This window comes from Drechmeria coniospora, chromosome 02 (genome assembly GCF_001625195.1).
Source record: "Drechmeria coniospora strain ARSEF 6962 chromosome 02, whole genome shotgun sequence".
NCBI lineage: Eukaryota > Fungi > Ascomycota > Sordariomycetes > Hypocreales > Ophiocordycipitaceae > Drechmeria > Drechmeria coniospora.
The window spans coordinates 3471836-3490738 of NC_054390.1; the positions used below are offsets into that span (position 1 = coordinate 3471836).

The 18903-nt window shown below is 59.0% G+C and overlaps 5 protein-coding genes across 5 annotated transcripts; 2 read left to right on the forward strand and 3 right to left on the reverse strand.

Moving 5' to 3' along the window:
- Window positions 1–1014: 1014 nt before the first annotated feature.
- On the reverse strand, window positions 1015–3666 carry DCS_04084 (sulfatase domain protein; the record flags this gene model as incomplete). Its single annotated transcript, XM_040801396.1, has 1 exon — window positions 1015–3666. One exon carries the CDS (start codon window positions 3664–3666, stop codon window positions 1015–1017), a length of 2652 nt encoding a protein of 883 aa, XP_040656429.1.
- A 4038-nt stretch (window positions 3667–7704) lies between these two features.
- On the forward strand, window positions 7705–8851 carry DCS_04085 (putative mitochondrial protein; the record flags this gene model as incomplete). Its single annotated transcript, XM_040801397.1, has 2 exons — window positions 7705–7983; window positions 8027–8851. 2 exons carry the CDS (start codon window positions 7705–7707, stop codon window positions 8849–8851), a joined length of 1104 nt encoding a protein of 367 aa, XP_040656430.1.
- Window positions 8852–9103: 252 nt separating this feature from the next.
- Window positions 9104–11109, reverse strand: DCS_04086 (succinyl-CoA:3-ketoacid-coenzyme A transferase; the record flags this gene model as incomplete). The annotated part of the gene is made up of 5 exons (XM_040801398.1): window positions 9104–9238; window positions 9324–9545; window positions 9643–10388; window positions 10457–10741; window positions 10956–11109. The coding sequence occupies 5 exons, from the start codon at window positions 11107–11109 to the stop codon at window positions 9104–9106; spliced, it is 1542 nt and encodes a 513-aa protein (XP_040656431.1).
- A 1245-nt stretch (window positions 11110–12354) lies between these two features.
- On the reverse strand, window positions 12355–12759 carry DCS_04087 (hydrophobin; the record flags this gene model as incomplete). The annotated part of the gene is made up of 3 exons (XM_040801399.1): window positions 12355–12396; window positions 12454–12539; window positions 12600–12759. 3 exons carry the CDS (start codon window positions 12757–12759, stop codon window positions 12355–12357), a joined length of 288 nt encoding a protein of 95 aa, XP_040656432.1.
- Window positions 12760–15507: 2748 nt separating this feature from the next.
- Window positions 15508–18835, forward strand: DCS_04088 (NRPS-like enzyme; the record flags this gene model as incomplete). The annotated part of the gene is made up of 3 exons (XM_040801400.1): window positions 15508–16486; window positions 16561–16636; window positions 16687–18835. The coding sequence occupies 3 exons, from the start codon at window positions 15508–15510 to the stop codon at window positions 18833–18835; spliced, it is 3204 nt and encodes a 1067-aa protein (XP_040656433.1).
- Between the last annotated feature and the right edge of the window lie 68 nt (window positions 18836–18903).

Consider the following 18903-nt stretch of genomic DNA (forward strand, 5'->3'; position numbering starts at 1 on the left):
CGTAAAATCCGTCATTAGGTTGTGCGGGACGACAACGGCGGGCATTAGTAATGAATGTACGGACTTTGGAGCAAGTCCCTGTATTACTCCCTGAATTACTCCCTGAATTACTCCCTGAATTACTCCCTGTATTACGGAGTATTCCTTGTATTAGTCCCTGTATTACAGTACTCAGTACAGTACTTGGGATCAACTGAACCGTGGAAGGTCGACAGGTAATTACAGTAAGTACGGTACAGAGCACAGTTACAGGCAAAGGCGGTGCCAGGTGCACCATCCGCGGCCTTGCAACTAGAACCTATGCATCCTGCTTTCCTGTCCGTTGTTTCGGCGCCCGGTCGAAGCCAATAGCCCCCGGCGATGCCATCTCGACCCCCTTCTTGCTCGCCGAGACACTCCCGCTCCGTTTCCCTCGTGCTACGCCGTGCACGTACGATGCGGCCATGTCGTCGTCGCTCGTACGGCACCGTCTTTTCTGGTATTGGAGGACACTCGGGAGCCCACGGGGCTTCTTATAACGGGCCTGCCTACGATCGAGTCGTCGTGAATCTTCCTCGACGCCTAGCACTTCACGCACGACATGGCGTTATACATCATCGCCGCCGCGGCACATGCTTGCTCCGACGAGAAAAAGATGAAAAAGGACGGTGTATTCGGTACGCTGTATGAACCCAGACGACCTCCGTTGTCCCGGAGCGTCGCTCGCAAGTCATTCGTCGCACCCTTCGAAGCCGACGTGCCCTCGCGCCGCACCAACCAACCATGCAGGCTAGCCAACCAACGCAGCAACAACAATATGAATTCTGACGTATATCCCAACCCCCATCATCGCCGACGAGGCGAGGGGGGCATGATGCCTATGTACGATGCAATGCTCGCAATGATAACGCGTCGCGTGAAAAGAAGAAAGAAAAAAGATCAACAGAAAAGGGGATTGGCGAAAAGAAAGAAGAGAAGGGCAAGGAGAGAGGAAAAGGAGAGCCCAAGGACGGTCGGCAGGCACGAGGATGCGAATTAGTTTCTTTGGTTGTACCGCCACCGCCGAGCGTTCTCGTCCACCCACCAGCGAGTCACAAAGGCCGCCTCCTCGGCCCACTTCGAGGCCTCGATGCCGTGCTTCTCCTCCACCGCCCGCAGGAAGGCGAAGAAGCCAAAGGACAGGATCGCGTGCTCCTCGTGCGGGTCGGCGGCGAGGTCGGTGAAGCGCCACTCGTTGTTCTCGACGATGGGCACGATGATGCGCCAGCCGGGACGGCGGGCGTCCCGCACCGAGAGTGTGGCCCGGCCGGGATTCATGACGGTGAACTGCCAGGCCCCCTGGCCCGTCGCCTCCGACGACTTGCGCAGCGGCCGGATCAGGGACTGGCCCTCGTAGTTGCGCACGAGGTCGCGCGCCGCCGCCCGCTCCGCCGGCGCGAGCGAGCCCGTCTCGACGAGCATGTCGAGGATGGTCGGCAGGATCTCGATCGAGTTGACGGCGTCGTCGATCTTCATCGGCGGCAGCTTGGGGTGCGACACGACGAGGGGCACGTGGAAGTTTCCCACGTTGGCGTTGTAGTAGGGCGTGATGCCGTCGTTCTCCGGCACCGAGAGGCCGTGGTCGCCGACGAGGACGAGCAGCGTCTCGTCGGCGACGCCCTCGTCCTCCAGCAGCTTGAGGATGCGGCCGAGCCAGCGGTCGACGTAGCCGACGGCGTTGACGTAGCGCGACAGGTCGTTGTACTTGTTGTCGTCCGCCAGCGGCACGTACTCTTCGTCCTCGGGCATGCCAAAGGGGTGGTGCGTCGTGCTCGTCAGGTGCGTCAGGAAGACGCGCTCCGAGTTGTTCTTGGCCGAGGCGAAGGCGTCGCGGATGTAGTCCTCGACCACCACCTCGGGCATGCCGTAGTAGTTGATGTCGGCCGCGTCGACCTTGCCAAACTTGGCCGCGTCGCTCTTGAGGTACTCCTTGGTCACCACGTTCTCCTTGAGATAGCCGAGGACGGGCATCTCGGCATCCTGCTTGTCGTACGTGTCGGTGACGGACTGCACGAACCGGGAGCGCCACTTGAACGAGGTGAAGTTGGCCTCGTGGGCGCCCGAGCCGCCGTCGCCGCCGAGGCGCACGTTGTTCAACGCGTCAAAGATGTGCGGCAGGCAGGGCTGGTAGACGTGGTGGGCCTGCTCTACGTTAAAGTCGGCGACGAGCGGCGTCACGCCGCAGAGGGTGCCGGCGAGGCTCTTGAGCGTGTAGGTGCTCGTCGTGTGCGCGTTGCCAAAGTTGATGCCGCCGCGTCGCTTGGTCTCGCCGTGCTCGAAGCCGTCGTCGTAGTCGCCCGTGAGGAAGTTGGCGTTGGGCGTGAGGGTCGCGAGCCGCCGCGCCGCCCGGTCGGGTAGCGAGTGGTTCTTGAACGAGCCCGAGAGCTTGTCCCAGATGATGCCGCCCTTCTTGAAGGGAAAGACGTCCTTGCGGGTGCTCTCGAGCTTGATGAGCATCACGTGGCGGATCTTGACGTCGGCGAGCTTGCCCTCGAGGGCCGGCAGCAGGCCGTCGTCGAGGTTGGATATCTTGAGGGGGTCCTCCGACGCGCGGTAATGCTTCTTGTTCTCGTGCCAGTCGAGAAAGCCCGGCGTCGGCTTCTCCCAGGGGAGCCAGGTCAGCGGTATCGGGTCGGCGAGGGCGGTCCGCACATCCCAGCTGCGGTCGATGCCGGTGCCGTGCAGGGGCAGCAGGTTCGCGAGCATCGGGGAGGAGCGGGCAAAGTCGACAAAGGGCAGCAGCGGCAGGGTCCAGGACATGAAGCGCAGGGAGCTCTCGTCGGGCCGGCCGAGGGTGGTGACGAGCTGGACGAGCATGCCGAGGCCGACGACGACGTAGAGGGGGATGCAGCGGCCCGTCAGGGGCGAAGGCTGGTCGGCCGTGTCGTCGTCGGCCGGCTTGGGCTCGGCCTCGGCCTCGGCCTCGGCGTCGACTTCGTGCTGCGGGACGTGCTCGTACTTGGCGCCGCCGTGGAAGGGAAGCCTGCGGAGGACGAGGGAAAATGGCGACTTGAGGATGTCGAGGGCGATGCTGGCGACGTGGTAGCAGACGTCCTGGAGGGTCCAGGCGAGGAGCAGGATGCCGGCGGCGGTGACGGAGCAGGAGAAGAGGCCCGTGAGGAGCATGGTCCAGTTGGACGAGGAGCCGGCGACGCCAATGTTCCGCCAGTGAAGCTCGGAGCCAGCGACGACGAAGAAGGAGATGCTCACGGCGGCGAGGAAGAGGACGACGAGGGCGACGAGGGTGGCCAAGGTAGTCAGTAAGATTCCTAGCCATCGCACGCCGGCGAAGAGCTGGCTGTCAAGCAGGAGACGGAGGAAGATGAGGACGGCGGCATCTTGAGCAACGAAGGAGGGCCCGTAGCGCAGGATATCGGCGAGGGGAATGGCGTTGGCGTGAGCGTACAGGTGAACGGACTTGGCGCTGAGGAGAGCGACGCCGGCGACGGCGAGGGCGAAGCGACGGTTGGCCGAACGAGCGGCGAGAGCGAGGCCGACGCGTCTGGCGGCGAAGCGCACCGAAGCAAAGGTGCCTCCGCAGCTGCGGCCGATGGAGTCGACGGCGCGGCCATGGGCGCGGCGCAGCGGCGAGGACAAGTAGGCATCCATCCGCCACCGGTGCCGGCCGTCGTCAAACAAGGCCACCATGGCGGGGGCTTGGGGGAGGAGGGGAGTCCCCTATCTCCGCCGGGGGGGGTCTCGACTGTCGTATCCGCGAGTGAGCCTCCAGACTCCAGAGTCTGGATCAAGGGTCTGCTGCCGTCGCTGCTGCGGAAGAAAAAGGAGGCGCCGCAAGCTGAGAAACGGGCTCGGCGGTCGACGGAGAGCAGGAAGGATGCAGGCCTGAGACGAGTGATTCCGTCGGTCGCCGAGCTCGACAGCGGCAGCGGACGAACGAGCAGTCAAGGCCGGCCGAGAGAGTTTGGAAGAGGGGGGGAGGGGGAAGGGGAGAGGGGAGGAGAAGGACGCAGGCGGTGGAAGGTGGATGAAGATTCTTCCGTAGATGCAGAGCGGTGGCAGGAGGGCTCGTACTTGCATTTGCATGTACAGTGCAATTATTAGCAACCGCCACAAGCACACGCACGGAGTACTTGCACACCCACTGTTCGTAGTCGACGTAGGTAAGTACGAGTGTGACGAGCACAGGTACCTGGGCACCGCCCGGTACGAGTACGAGGATGCTCCGTAAAGCGCAAGAGCAAGTACAAGTGCGGCGTAGGAGTAGGCCTGCAGTGCATGTACCGTAGGTACTGGTAGTCGTACGAGCGGAGGACGGTCGAAGTGGAGGTTGGTAGACTAGACGGAGGATGGCGAATGGGTACTACTCGGTCCTCCGTGTCGTACTATAATAGCAAACAACTGCGTAGCTCCAAAGGTGGCGACGATGGAAGCAGGCAAGGAAGCCAACAGAACGCCCTCGGCCGTGCTTCTTCACCGAGCAAGCTCCCCCGACCCTGTCGGAGCAGGGGGCAGAGTACCGAAGGTCGCGTGCCGGTACTTGATGGCCTTGCTTGACTCCGAGGGCTTTCGGTGTAAAACCCGCTTCCCGCACGGTGCTGCAAGTACGTACAAATACCTGGTAGGCGGGTGGGAAGGATGTTGACAACCGATAGGACGGCAAACCCAAGCAAGACTCGCAGGGCGCGGCGCGGGGTCGCACGGTTGCTGCGCGTGTACTCTGCAGGTATATTCCGTAGGTATATTCTGTAAGTATGTATACTCGGTAGATATATTCTGTAAGTAGGTATACTCTGTAGGTATACTCTGTAGGTATACTCTGTAGGTATACTCCGTAGGTATACTCCGTACTTGCATGTACACCTGTCCCGTTGGTACAATCCAACAGTGTTGATGCTGCGTCGTGCTGACAAGCTGGTAGAATTGACAGTTACACTGTGCCGCCTCGTGTTGGCTCTCATGCAACGCGAAATGACTGGCAGAGCCGGGGGGGGTGCGCGGATGGCCGGGTACTTGGACGGCACATGGGCATGCGCCTGCACGAGTGCTAAGAAGCAACCGTAAGTAGTTGCTCGGTACATTTCAATCTGTGCATTGCAAGTAATTGCAGAGTGCGGAGTGCATATAGTCGCGGATGAGGATGCGGCAACCGAAAAAGCCTCGCACATGGTCTCATTTGAACGTTGGTCCTTCAAGCGTCGTCGTGGTTGGGGTAGCATTACTTGGTGCCCCATACTCCGTACTCCGTAATACTCCGTAGTTGCTGTAAGTACGGAGTACTACTTACCTATTCATGAATTGTTTGAGCCACCAAGTAACATACTGTACTTACTGCATTGTCCTACGGAGCACTCCGTAGTGTCACGGCAAAAAGTGGATTGAGACAGCGGCAGCTAGGGACTGGAGTGGGATTTTTTTCGCGCGCATGAACATGCGTACCTCAGTAAGTGGTCATGTGTACATGTAAGTACTCCGCACAGGCTGAAGAGAATGTGCAGCATGGACGGAGCATCATGTGTAATGTACGCCTACTCCGTACTTACCAAAGTAGTGCTTGCACGCCCAGGTACGGATACGAACAACGAGGCTGAGTACTCGGTACAGTACATGCACATGCATTCCAATACGAAATTTCATTGTGAATCATCGCGGTCCCGAGGGCTCGTACAGGCCAGGCACGTTTCCTGTGCTGAAGTCTGCACTCGCCGACTAATCTTACATGCACGCTTACAAGTATGTACGAGTGCTCAAGTGCGACACCGTAATGTCGTGCAAACCGGACGTCGTCCGAGATTGTACTTACAGTAATACCCTGCACTCGCACATGGAAGCACAGGCAAATGTACCTGCAAGTACTGCAGAGTACTGCATCACCGTACATGCACCTCCAGGTACCTGCAAGTACATTTTACGAGCGAGGGCTACTTGTCCTGGCCCACTACACTTGTACATGGACCTAAGTGTGGTGCCTGTACTCCGCACTCCGCAAGTACTCTTGCATGTACAACTACATCGTACTGCAAGTGTGTGAAATGAAATTGCTAAACTCCGTGCTTTTGCCTGGAGAACGGGCGCATTGTGCGCTAATTGATTCTCTGGGCCCAAATAACGCTACAGCTTGTGTTGGTCAGATTGCGCCATACCTTTCTCGGCTTGGCTCAGGGGTACCGCGGAGCCTCCGATCCTACTAACTGGTCCGGGGTATTAATATTTTAGGGCACCCAACCATAGTACGCACACAAGGACGCCGTAGCTTGTAATAATACTTACATATATATTTTACCTATACAAACCATTACCACCTGCGAGCGCTCTGCATGTACATGTACATACAGTATACGGAGTACATGAGTACACTTACATCAATGTATAGGCGCAACGCAGGTGGAGAGCACCCGTATTGCAGTAGAGCACTGCATTGCCATCTTCGTGTTGGTACGAGCATTCTGCTCGCTTACCCACCTCATACGGAGCATTCCTCCGTACGGTACTCCGTACTCCGTACGCGGACATTTTCACCCAAGTACTCCATACGTCATGCAGGCGGCGCAAGGACCTGCGCTACCTTTTGCCGTTGTACGGAGTACTGGAACGCCGTACGTAAGTACTGTATTTTCACGTACTGTACATGTCCTCCGTAGTTCTCTCCGGCTTCATTTACCGTAACAGGGCAGGCAGCAGCCTCATCCCTTTTCATACTCGTACTTACATGTACTTGTACGCCACGCGCCAACTACATGAATCCCATTTCCAATGTGGCAGTTGGCGTGGCCTTTTCTGCTGCAGAAGAGCGCATTTGCGGCCTACGGTACGTAGGGCAGATAACGCGAGCAATCAATGAAATGTGTGCCAAGTCGGCGGCTTACTCGAACTTTCTAGCCTCATCCCCGGACTCATGCCGCTTTACCTACCATTACTTGATCCTTTGGCTGTGAATGTGTTCTTGTCCCGTACATGTACTTGTAGTTGAACTCAAATACAAGTACGGAGTACCTGTGGCTAGTACACCCACAGGTACAAGTATGGAGTATCGGCGCCCATGACGACTGTACTGCACACGCGTTGGTTTGTGGTTATTAGTACTTTCGCCTGCTTGCAGATGTATTGCAAGTACTCTGCGAAAGCGTGTACTTACACTGCAAGTACTAGGTACGCAAGTCCCTTGTGTTACCTGTTGTTTCCACGAACATGCGCGTTACTGTAAGCATGTTAACACAACCACGGAGTACTTGCAAATACAGTACGTTGTACGTGTAATTGTTCACCGTATAAGTAACTAAATGTACTCCGTTCCTGTATTATATACGTAATAGCTCATCCGTATACGGGGTACTCCATTCTTGTTCTCCGTGCTCCGTATCTACTTACATGTGCATCTTGTACATACTGTACTTGCAGTTATTAGTTGTACGGCCCAATACGGAGTATTACAGTACAGTAGGGTTTAAATTACAGTACACAATAGGGAGTGTTGTACGGAGTACCTTCAAACGCTTCATAATGCTTATTTAGCCTTGGCGTCATTGTGGCAATGCTAGTAAGGGCTGTGGGTGCCGGAAATACAGTCACGCCGATCAGGTGGGCCTGGTAGGGTCAATGTCGTGTTGCCGGCCTTGGCTGACTGAACCGAGTCATGTCCACGACCCCTCGACGACTCCGACATCATCAAACGCAGTGCACGGCGTACGGTATCCGCTACTGTGCTGCTGCAAGGTACAGTGCAGTAGCATGCGAGGCAGGGACTCGACAGCGGCGGACCAGTCATACCTTTCGCCGGCGCCACCAACGAGGCCAAGAGCACCAAGAGGAGGCACCAGCAAGCAGCAGCCGCAGCAACAGGTGGAGAGGATGGCAAGGCTGCCGGCATCGCTCATGGCCCTCGTCAATGCTCCCTTTGCCCGTGCTGGGCCGGTGGCGGCGCCTCGGGCCATGGCCGACGTGTATCGGGCCGTGGCCGACGAAGCGTCCCGGAGCAGGCTGGGGGCGGAACCGTGGCTCGCCATATCGGTACGGAAACTCAATCCCGCTCCCGGCCCTGGAGGGGGCGTAGGCGGCTGATGAGAAAGCAAATTCGCAAACGCAGGCAGCGGCGACCTTTACCCTCAACTCCCCCGACGCCCTCGCCGTGCTCTTCGATGTCGCAACGTCCGACGGGAATCGCCGTCTGGCCGGGGACCGTCGTCGGCAGCGGGAACCGGGGCCAGAGCAGGCCCGGCCGCAAGAGCGGGCGCGGTCGCGGGAGCGGAAACAAGCGCATCATCAAGCCCAGGGGCAGCTCCCGACGGCCGAGCTGATGCGTGAAGTCGGCCTCAAGTGCATCAGCTTCAACGGCATCCCCCGGACCATCAACTGCCTGAACGCGTTCCACGCCCACCTGCCCACCGATGTGGCCGCCCAACTCGGCACGCGCCCGTCGCGCCAGCCAACCGAGGAGAACCTCGATGCCGTCGCCGCCCGCGGTCGCCACCTGTGGGACTCCATCTACGCGCCCTTCCAGGACAAGCTGCTGGCCAAGCTGGCCCTCGCCCACCCGGACCTGCCGGTGCACATCCTTCACAGCCACTACGGCCCGCTGCTGAGCGATCCGCCTGCCTCGGACGGAGCCTCCTCTTCGCACCTCGGGCGGGTGCTCACGAGCATCGTCGCCATTGCCTGCTTGCGCGCCCAGACGGGCGTCGGACCTCAGGTGCTGTCGCACCTTTTCGGCCTGCGCAAGGCGTGGGAGGATGGCACGTGGAAGGACGGCCCGGCCCTGGACGAGGAGGCCGTGCGGTGGCTCGCGGGAGACAAAGGCAACGAGTGGATTCTCAGGAGCGTCGACCGCATCGTCGACGCCCTCGCGGGCGGCAACTCGGCCGCATCACCCAAACTGTGAGCAGCTGGCGACGGATAAAGGTGCACGCATTTCGTGGGCGACGACTCGATCTGCAGATGCCGCACGTGCACGCGGAGAGCGCAGGTCAAAGTGGGCATGCATGAGAAGGGAAACCGATAGTCTATTGCATAAATCGATGCAGACGATGCAGACGATGCAGACGATGCGTCGGCGCCGCATGGGCAACGCAAGACGTCCGTCCGTGCCGAGACATGAAGGAAAGTCGACGACATGCAAGGCCATGCATCACCACTACTCCATCGCCGTCACATGCTCCGCCACGGCAAAGTCGGCCTCCGTCTTGCTGCGTACCTCGTCGACGCCAACGCCTGGCGCCAGTTCCGTGAGGGTCATCTGGCCCTTCTTGCGGTCCACCTGAAAGACGCACTACAGATGGAAGACGGCATGTCAGTGGCGGAACCGTCAAGTGTTGGGCGTTCTTCGTCTTGCTCGCCACGGGGAGGAAACGTACGAGGTCGGTGATGATGGTGCTGACGCAGCGCGCACCCGTCAGGGGCAAGCGGCACTTTTGCACAATCTTGCTCGAGCCATCCTTGGCCACGTGCTCGGTGGCGGCGACAATCTTCGTCTCGTCCGGGTTGGCCACGAGATCCATGGCGCCGCCCATGCCCTTGAAGACCTTGCCTGGAATCATGTAGTTGGCAAGGTCGCCGCCGGCGCTGACTTGGAGGGCCTGCGTGGCGGCCGAAAGATGCAACGTCAGCTCGCCTCGAGTCTCAGGGGGTTGGCATGAGGGAAGGGGAGGTCAATCAAGCAACGAGTCGACGTACCCCGAGGATGGACACGTCGACGTGGCCGCCGCGAATCATGCCAAAGGACTCGGACGAATCGAAACACGAGGCGCCGGGGACCAGCGTCACCGTCTCCTTGCCGGCGTTGACAATGTCCGGGTCGACCTCTTCGAGGGTCGGATAGGGGCCCATCCCGAGAATCCCGTTCTCCGACTGCAGCCAGACGATGCGGTCGGCCGGCAGAAAAGTGGCGGCCAGCGTGGGGATGCCGACGCCGAGGTTGACGTAGTAACCCTGCTTAAGCTCGTGCGCGGCCCTCCGAGCGATGCGGTGGCGGCGAAGCTGCTGTGCCTGCCGCGCATCGGATTCGGATTCCGGCCCGGAGCTGGATACGGTGCTGGAGCCGGCCGAGTCTTCGCGAGTCCGCAGCACCTCGATCTTTTTCTCCGCCGTCGCAGGCACTACGCGGTCGACAAAGATGCCAGGCAGGTCGATGGCGTCCGGGTGAATTTCGCCAACGTCGACGATCTTCTCGGCCTCGACGATGGTGAGACGCGCGGCCTTGGCCATGAGTGGACCGAAAGCCTTGGTCGTGTAGCGAAAGACGCAGTTGCCGGCGGTGTCGGCCTTCCAGGCGCGCAGGATGGCCACATCGCCCGCCAAGGCCGACTCGAGGAGGAAAGACCGGCCGTCGAAATCGCGCCGCTCGCGGGGCCTTCCAGGCTCGAGCACGCCGCCGTCGCCGTCGACGCGTATCGGAATCTTCCCCTGTTCAAGGAGCGTATCTGTTGACCCCGGCCCCGGTCTGTCAGCAGGGAAAGGGGTGCACCGTTGGGTCCGGTCTACGACTTACGCGCGCCTGTGGGGGTATAAAATGCCGGGATGCCGGCACCGGCGGCGCGAAGCCTCTCTGCCAGGGTGCCCTGCGGACACAGCTCGATGGCGAGCTCGCCTTGGAGGTAGCGTCTTTCGAGCGCCTTGTTGTTGCCGAGGTACGAAAGCACCAACCGGTTCACCTGGCCAGCCTTGGTGAGGAGTGACAAGCCGCCGAGACCCTCGATGCCGGCATTGTTCGAGACAGCCGTCAGAGAGTGCAGGTTCGCGGCACCGCGGCGGTTCAGCGCTTGGATAAGGGTTTCTGGGCGCAAATGTCAGCAGAACCGGGCTCGTTCATCGGTTCCGCCATGCTGCGGAAACGAAAGGGAACGGTGAGATGGGGACGGTGAGCTGGGGACGGTGAGATAAGAAATGGGGATGGTTAGAAGGTGTGGAGGAGATGGAGCAAAGAATAAGGATAGGAATAAAATTTAAAGCCAATACAAGCAAATGAGCAAGGAAAGGGTTTGACGAACCGGCGACGCCGCAGAGGCCAAAACCTGCGCTCAGCAATGTCGAGCCGCTGCGCACGTCAGCGACAGCTTCGTCGGCCGAGCCCAGCACTTTGGACGCGCTTCGCCGCGAGAGTCGCGTGGTGGTGGCGACAAAGGACCGCCGAAACGCGGTCATCGACGGGGAACGCGACGGGCAGGTCGAGAAGCGGCACACGAGCGTCAGCCTCACCGCTGGCCGTGAAGCCGTCGGAGGTCTCATCGTGTCGCGTCCCTTCCTCTAGTTCTGCAATCTGAAGCTGCGGTTTGGCGCAGCAAATACGCAGCCGGGGGAGACGGGAGTAGGGGAGAGCAAAGGAGAACCGTATTTGTACCTCGCCCTCTCCGCTCCGAGTTTTATTTCCGTCCTCGATAGCGGCGTTGGTGGAACGAACTGCAGAGAAATTGCATGAGATCAAGGGAATCACACCACCAAGGTGGGCACGTTGTTTCTTAAAAGTGGTCTCGCTGAAATCCTGGCCCGAGAGGGGGTGAAGCTCCGCCGTCGGCGCCGCGGAACTCTATTTGGCTCGGCCGAGCCGGGCCCGGCGAGCTCCGCAAACAGCTCCGCAGTCCAACTGATCCCCGTTATGTTTCCGACCGGAGGAAACGTCGGAGACATCTCAGTCCTCGCACAAACAGAGCGGGCACCACAGGCACCACTGTGCCAGATGCCCAGCTGGGTGGGTATCGTGCCGTTCAGTCGCCATCACCAGGGGGGTTTGCTTGTCTCACATTTTTCTCCCTCGACCCCAGGCAATACCAGAAAAGGTACACCGTACAAGGCACCGCCAAGTGTACTTCGATAACAATACTCCTAGCTTCGTGCTGAATGGACAAACTGAAAGTACGGGCATTGCCTAGTATGAAAGTGCGTGTAAATGTGTAAAGTGCCGTGCGCACGTAACAACCATGCTGAGCGGAAGCTGAGGACTGCCTACCCCCGTCATCGTGATGCCTCACGTACCTTGTCAGGAGGCAGGACGCGCCAACCTGTTGCTGAACACGTACTTGCTGCCTAACGTGATTCATGGTCCAAGGTTTCATACGCCGAATTGTATCGTCATTTACAGAATAGAATATAGCCGAGTATTCTCTTCGCAAGGCACATCGATCGTCTATCTGGTGCCGACTCACAGCCTGCATCGGAGCACAGTGCAAACGATGCCGGTTCATGCCAAGAGGTTTCTGTACATCTATCTGGGCTATCGAGTTGCCATTGATAATAGTGACAAGAATGGTGATGTATCCCTTCTCCCCTCAGGTGCCTGAGCCCTAGAATAGAAGGAACAATGCCACGATGTCAACAGACATCATGAACCGCCGAGACAATATCGGGAAGAAGCCATTCAGCCCATGGGCAGGCCAGAGTGACGACACTCATTTAAGCGCCAATAACGTCCATGCACAGGAGGGCCTGTCCGGCCTGTGAGATGGGAAAGTCAGTATTCATATGCCGTTGCAGGATTCGGAAGTAACTCACGACAGGTACGGCACAGCACTGGGCCTTTTGGCCCTGCTTGGCGCAGACCCTTCTGAAGGAGCGGGGACCGGAGAAGCTCTCGCTGGCTGCAACAGTGTTAGTCGGCAAGGCATCCGGGGAAGGCCGGCTGCTCGGGTGCTACGTACGAACTTTGCAGTCCAGGCTCGCGACGTCGAGGACGTCGGTGCTGCAGCACAAGGGGTTGGTGTAGAGACCGTCGGTCGGGCAAGCGTCCGATCCGCGGACCTCGAGGGCCGGAAGGGCGGCGGCGGTGGCGACGAGAGCGGCGATGGCGAAGAACTGCATTTTGACGAAGAAGTGGCTTTTCGAGAGACGAAGACGGGATTAAAGAGTATGAATTAAAAGTTGTAAAGAGCTGGAAGATGGTTGTGATGATGGGGAGGAAGGGTTTTCATGTTGGGAAGGAGGCCTTCTTTTATGTTCGCCCAGTTCGCCACCCACCGTCCGCTCCCGAATCATTTGTACTGGAAGCTGTACAGGAAATCCGTAGATCTTCCCGTGGAGGGAGACGTGGCCACCTCAAGTTGTGAGACAGTGAGGTAGGATGATGATATTTCGCCGGATGAAAGAGGTGCCCCAAGCGGCGAGAGGGATGCCCTGACCCTAGCGACGGGCCGAAGGAGACCGTGACGAACGAGGAGGAAAATAAAGTCGGTTGAGTCCGTGTCCCGGGTGAGCATCGTCGTCGGACGCCGGCTCCGCTGGTGGCGGATGGGAGGCTGGAGGAAAAAGGAACACGGCACAAACTGGAGACGAGGGCTGCGATTCGGATTCGCCACCCTCGAACCGACAGTGTGGAAAGTACAAGGAACCCATCATTTGACCATCCTTGCACCCGGACTCGGTCCATCTGCTTGTCTAGCGACGGCATTGTTTCTGCCAATGAGACTGGTTGTTTCCAGCCCATTGTCCTCCTGCGAAGCAACTGCCGTCGATCCCGTCTCAAACATGGCGTCACCTTGTCAAGGGTTCGTTCGGCTTTGTCGCCGCACTGATGGATATTCAAGGTAGCTACTTCATACATACTTTTTCGGATACAGCTACAGGTGTTGGCAGGTCATGCTCAGCATTCTACATATCGGAAGCGGCAATGACTGAGGCCTGACTGCGTACCACGAAGCGAAGCGAATGGACTCTTGGTTTCTTTTCTGTGGTGGAAACGGCATGTCCGTCCAGCCCGGCATCGGCTCTCTCACAGTGCTGGATTGGAATCTCGTGACATGGAGGTCGTTGGGTCTGGATAACAGCTTTCCATGTCACAAGGTCAGTGCCGACGCGGAAGTCAGGCTGGGGCGGAAAAGAAAGCAGAAACGAGAAACCTGGGCGTCAGCACCAGTTCGCCTGGTACATTGTCGCCCGACCGCGAAGCGAGGTCCTTAATTGGCAGCAGAGTCGACAGGATGGCGAGCCTAATACGAAGTAGGGACGCAGGGGGGTTGAGTGCAAGCAAAGCACACATTCAGCGTGCCTCTTTCCATCGAACCTGGCGTGCGGACATGCCCGCCCACGGCTGTGGGAACATCTTACTTTGGACGCGGGGGTGTGTCTCCCTTTGGAAGCCTGGCGATGAATGCTCCGGAAGTTGGCTTCGGATCAGTGATGAAGCCTTTATTTCAAATGCACATACAATGCGGCTCCGATGGTCCGGGGTAAATGCTTGCAAGTGTTATAATCCAGGAGCGTGTACTATTATTGGTGCAGTGCATGTAGATGCTAGTGTTGTCAGGGGTCAGGGGTGGCAAGGCCTGTGCGTAGGTACGACAGAGTGCATGTAATCATATGTAGCAGCAAGTTCTCGGAGAGGGCCGTGTTAGCCGGCGAGGGCCCGGGCTCGGGCTGTCGGCAGTGGCATTGGCATCTATTCCGCAGACATCCTCGATGCATGAGACAAGTCGGCAGTTGAGGCAAGGAGGTGCTGCCCGCTTCCTATGAGGCCCGTCACCGACGATTTTACTCCTCGTACTCGATTGTATTTGACCGAGTCAGCGGTCAAGGGAAAGCGCCTCGTTGGCATCCCTGCATAGGACTCCCCCAGCTGGTTGTCCATGCGGTGTCGTGTCGTTGATGACGAGGCCATACAGCACGGATTACTCGGTACTCTGTACTCCGTACACCTGTACGTTTTGCCAGAGGTCAAGCCATGTACTCACCGTTGCCGTGCTCGGATGAAAATTCCCAAACGCTCGTCCACGGCGTATGTGCAGGAAGTGATGGTAGAAAATTTCGTTGAAAATAATGATCACCCAGATGCTCTCAAGATACGCCGACTTCATTGCGCGCAAAACGGCCGAGAAGTGTTGCATCAGATACACGCATACTTGTATCCGTACTGAAGCACACGTACATGTACGGATTTCGTGTGAGAGTGACAGTATCGGTGAAAAAATGACGATTATATTCTTTGGAGGTACTGGCAGCGACTTCTTGGCCGAGTAGCCGACTCCATGTTGAAAAAGAAATGCATGCATCATGAACGACGATTGTTGTGCCTCATTTTGCGTCTCATTGACCGGCATGAAAACAGCCTACCCTGTAGTGGAGGATCTTCGCCATTGGCGGTGGATGCCAGTGCGTCACGCCTTGCCTCATTTGGCCCAAGATTAGTAAGAAGCAAGGAAGGCGCAAGCCCTCCACCATACCTGCCGTATTCCAAGTTGGCCAGACCCTTGCTAGCAGGGTTGCAATGAGTAAAGCTCGTGGGACTCCTTCATACCTGTCCGTTGACGAGTCCCTCTTTGATGCACTCGCTCTCGTGCGTCTTGACACGCCCTGCTGCCATCCTGGTCTGACAATGATGAATCCCTCGATCCCTCGCTCCACCTCGCTTCAACCCTGCGTCCCTTTGCCATGGCAGAGCGGCCAGGAACGACAGAGACGGAACATTCCTCCGATGGCGCGCCACAGAGCTGCGTCGTGATGCTGCATGCTCATGGCCACATATCTGGCCGGCGTCAATTCATTCATAGAACTTGCTGTTCCTATGCATTCATCACAGCACCATAAAGCACTCGGTGCCATCGCTCTGCACGAAACATGGCCGTGGCCGAGACCGAAAGCGTGACCGTGAGCGCGGGCGGCGGAACGAAGCCCTCCCCGTATGGACGACGTCTCGTGGCCAACATCATCGATGAGACGGCCGCGAGGGAGCCAAGCCGCCCCTTCGTCTTCGCTCCAAGGTCCAGCAGGGCAGAGCACGGATGGACGGCAATCACCTTTGGCCAAGTCGCCAATGCGACCAACTATGTCGCTCGTCTGGTGGCCCAAGTCTTGAGCAAGGAGACGACCGGATCCGATGACGACTGTCCCACCCTCGCCTATGTCGGCCCAAGCGACATCCGCTACCTGATCGTCATGCTCGCCTGCATCAAGGCCCGCTGCTGTGCCTTTTTCATCTCCCCGCGGAACAGCCCAGAGGCCCAGCTGGAGCTTCTGGACAAGACAAGTTGCCGCTGCTTCTGGTACGCCCCCGAGTTTGCAGCCATCGTTCAGCCGTGGATTGGGGACCGGCAGATGGCCGTCGCCGCCGTTGCGACCCCCCAAGAGTGGCTCTGCGCGACGGCCGAGCCTTTCCCTTACAACCGGTCATATGACGACGGCCGCTTCGACCCCCTCGTCGTCCTGCACACGAGTGGCACCACGGGTATTCCGAAACCCATCGTCGTCCGCCAGGGCAGCATCGCCGTCGCAGACCGTCTGCGAAACCTACCCGAATTCGACGGCGCCGACTCCCTATGGAAGTTTTCGGCCTCGCGCGTTCGAAACATGTTTGTTCCCCTGCCGCTGTTCCACGCCGCCGGTCTCTCCACAACCCTGACCCTTGCGGCACTGGACGGCACGCCCGTCACGCTGGGCATGCCCGACCAGCGGCTGAGTGCCGACCTCGCAAAGCATTGTCTCGCCCACGCCCCCGTTGACTCGGCCATGCTCCCGCCGTCGATTGTCGACGAGATAAGCCGCAGCGAGGACGGCCTGCAGCAGCTAAAGGCCCTCAGACTTGTCGCCTTTTGCGGCGGTATGTCCTCCGACTCCTCCTCCACCACTTCCGCCTGCCCCCCGAATGCCGAAGCCGGCTAACCCGACAAGCAGGGAACCTATCCAGCGCCGGCGGAGCGAGGCTCTTGAAGCACGGCGTACACCTCTGCAACGTCATCGGGTCCACGGAGTAGGTCCATCCCTGTCGCCCGGTCGGTGCTGCTGACGAACCTGACGCAGAGCGTTCCCCTATGCCCTGCGCCACCAGCCGTGCCCGGAGCTTTGGCAGTACTTCATCCTCAATAGTGCCCGCATGGGCGCCCATTGGATCTGCAGAGACCCTCACGAGCGCATTTACGAGATGACTTTCCGCCGGAAGAATCTCCGAGATCCTGGCGACCAACCAGTCTTTTACACCTTTCCAGACCTACGCGACTGGTCGACCGGGGATCTGTTCAAGGCCCATCCCACTCTCCCCGACCACTGGATGTACTACGGTCGCGCCGATGACGTCATCGTCCTATCCAACGGGGAGAAGCTCAACCCCGTCTCGATGGAGGACCGGTTGACGGGACATCCATCCATCAGAGGAGCCTTGGTCGTCGGCCAGGACAGATTCCAACCCGCTCTGATCCTCGAGCCCATCGTGGCGCCCAAAAATGACGAGGAACGCAACGCTCTGTTGGAAGTTATCTGGCCTCTCGTCGAAGAGGCCAACAAGCAGGCCGTCGCCCACGGCCGCATCGTTCGACAGCTCGTCGCTCTCTCGGATCCCCTCATACCCTTCCCACGCGCACCCAAGGGCACCATCCGCCGCGCAGTGACGGTCAAGGCGTACAGGGAGCACATTGACAAGTTGTACGAGCACGTCGACAATGTCGATGACCGAGACCTTGTTCCGCTCAACTTTGCCGACCTGGTGGCCCTGACACGATCCGTCACGGATTTGCTCGCGGCAGAGCTAGATGTGTCCACACCCCATCCGGACGCCGACTTCTTTGCCCTCGGGCTCGATTCGCTTCAGGTGATGCGGCTGTCGAATATTCTGCGAGCCAGTTCCAGCGCCGCCGGCGTCGTCCTGGATCCGGACATGCTGGCGCCCCGAGTCATCTACTCGAATCCGACACCACACCTGCTCGGCTCCTACCTCTTTGCGGCGGCCAAAAACCCTAGGCATGATGGACGGGCCGAGAATGAAAAGGAGCTCGAGATAAGAACGCTGAAGCGACTGGTTGGACAGTACGCCAGTCATCTGCCGCCCCCCGTTTCGGGGAAGCCTGACCCTCTCGATGATGGCCAGACGGTGCTCCTCACCGGCTCTACAGGCTCGCTCGGCGCCCACCTTCTCCATCAACTCTGCGCTCTGCCAAAGGTCCAAAAGGTCATTGCCCTGAACCGTGGTCGAGACGGGAGTGCGTCGCGTCAAAGTTCCATCAACGCCGCACGAGGGCTAAGCACCGACTTCACCAAGGTCGACTTTCTCGCCGCCGACCTGTCGCTTGCTGACCTCGGTCTCGGCACCGCCAAGTACGAACAACTCCTCTCGTCGGCCGATCGCGTTATCCACAATGCTTGGCCCGTCCACTTCAACATGTGCGTCGCCTCCTTCGAGCCACACATCCGCGGCGTTCGACACCTCGTCGACTTTGCCCACCGCGCCGCGAAGCGTGTCCCCGTCATATTCCTCTCGAGCATCAGCACCGTCGCGGCCTGGAAGTCGGCCGACCTCGTGCCGGAGCACCGCCTGGATGATGATGCGCTGCCTGACATGGGGTACGGTCGGTCGAAGCTGGCGGCAAGCCGCATCCTGGACGCGGCCTCCTCCGGCTCCGGCGTACCCACCGTTTCCATCCGAATGGGACAGATTGCCGGGCCCCGGGGACCCAGAGGCGTCTGGAACAAGCAGGAACTCATGCCGACGCTCGTCGCTAGCTCTCTTCATCTGGGCGTGCTGCCGAGGGACGTTGGCGGGCACGACGAGGTGGACTGGCTGCCGGTGGAAGATGCAGCTGGTCTCGTGCTCGACCTGTCGGGCGTGACCGTCAAGGTCGCCGTCTCGGACCTGAACGGATACTTTCACGGGGTCAACCCATCCAAGACGACATGGACAAAGCTCGCGGCGGCGTTGGAAGAGTACTACGCGGCACGGATCAAGCTCGTCAGCTTCGAGGAATGGGTGGCTGCCCTGGAAGCGAGCGCGGCGGCGACGACGGACCTTTCGAAAAATCCCGCCGTCAAGCTGCTCGACACGTACAAGGGCATTCTGCGGACGTCACGAGCGGTCAGACTTGACATGAGGAGAACGATGCGCCGGAGCCCCACGGTTGCGATGCTTGGCCCCGTCACACCAGAGTTGATGAAGCTTTGGTGTAGCCAGTGGGACTACTAAAACTTGATTGCAACCGAATCTTTCCTACCGCCGTTTTCCCCTTGCGCTCCCCCATCGAGTTCGTGCGC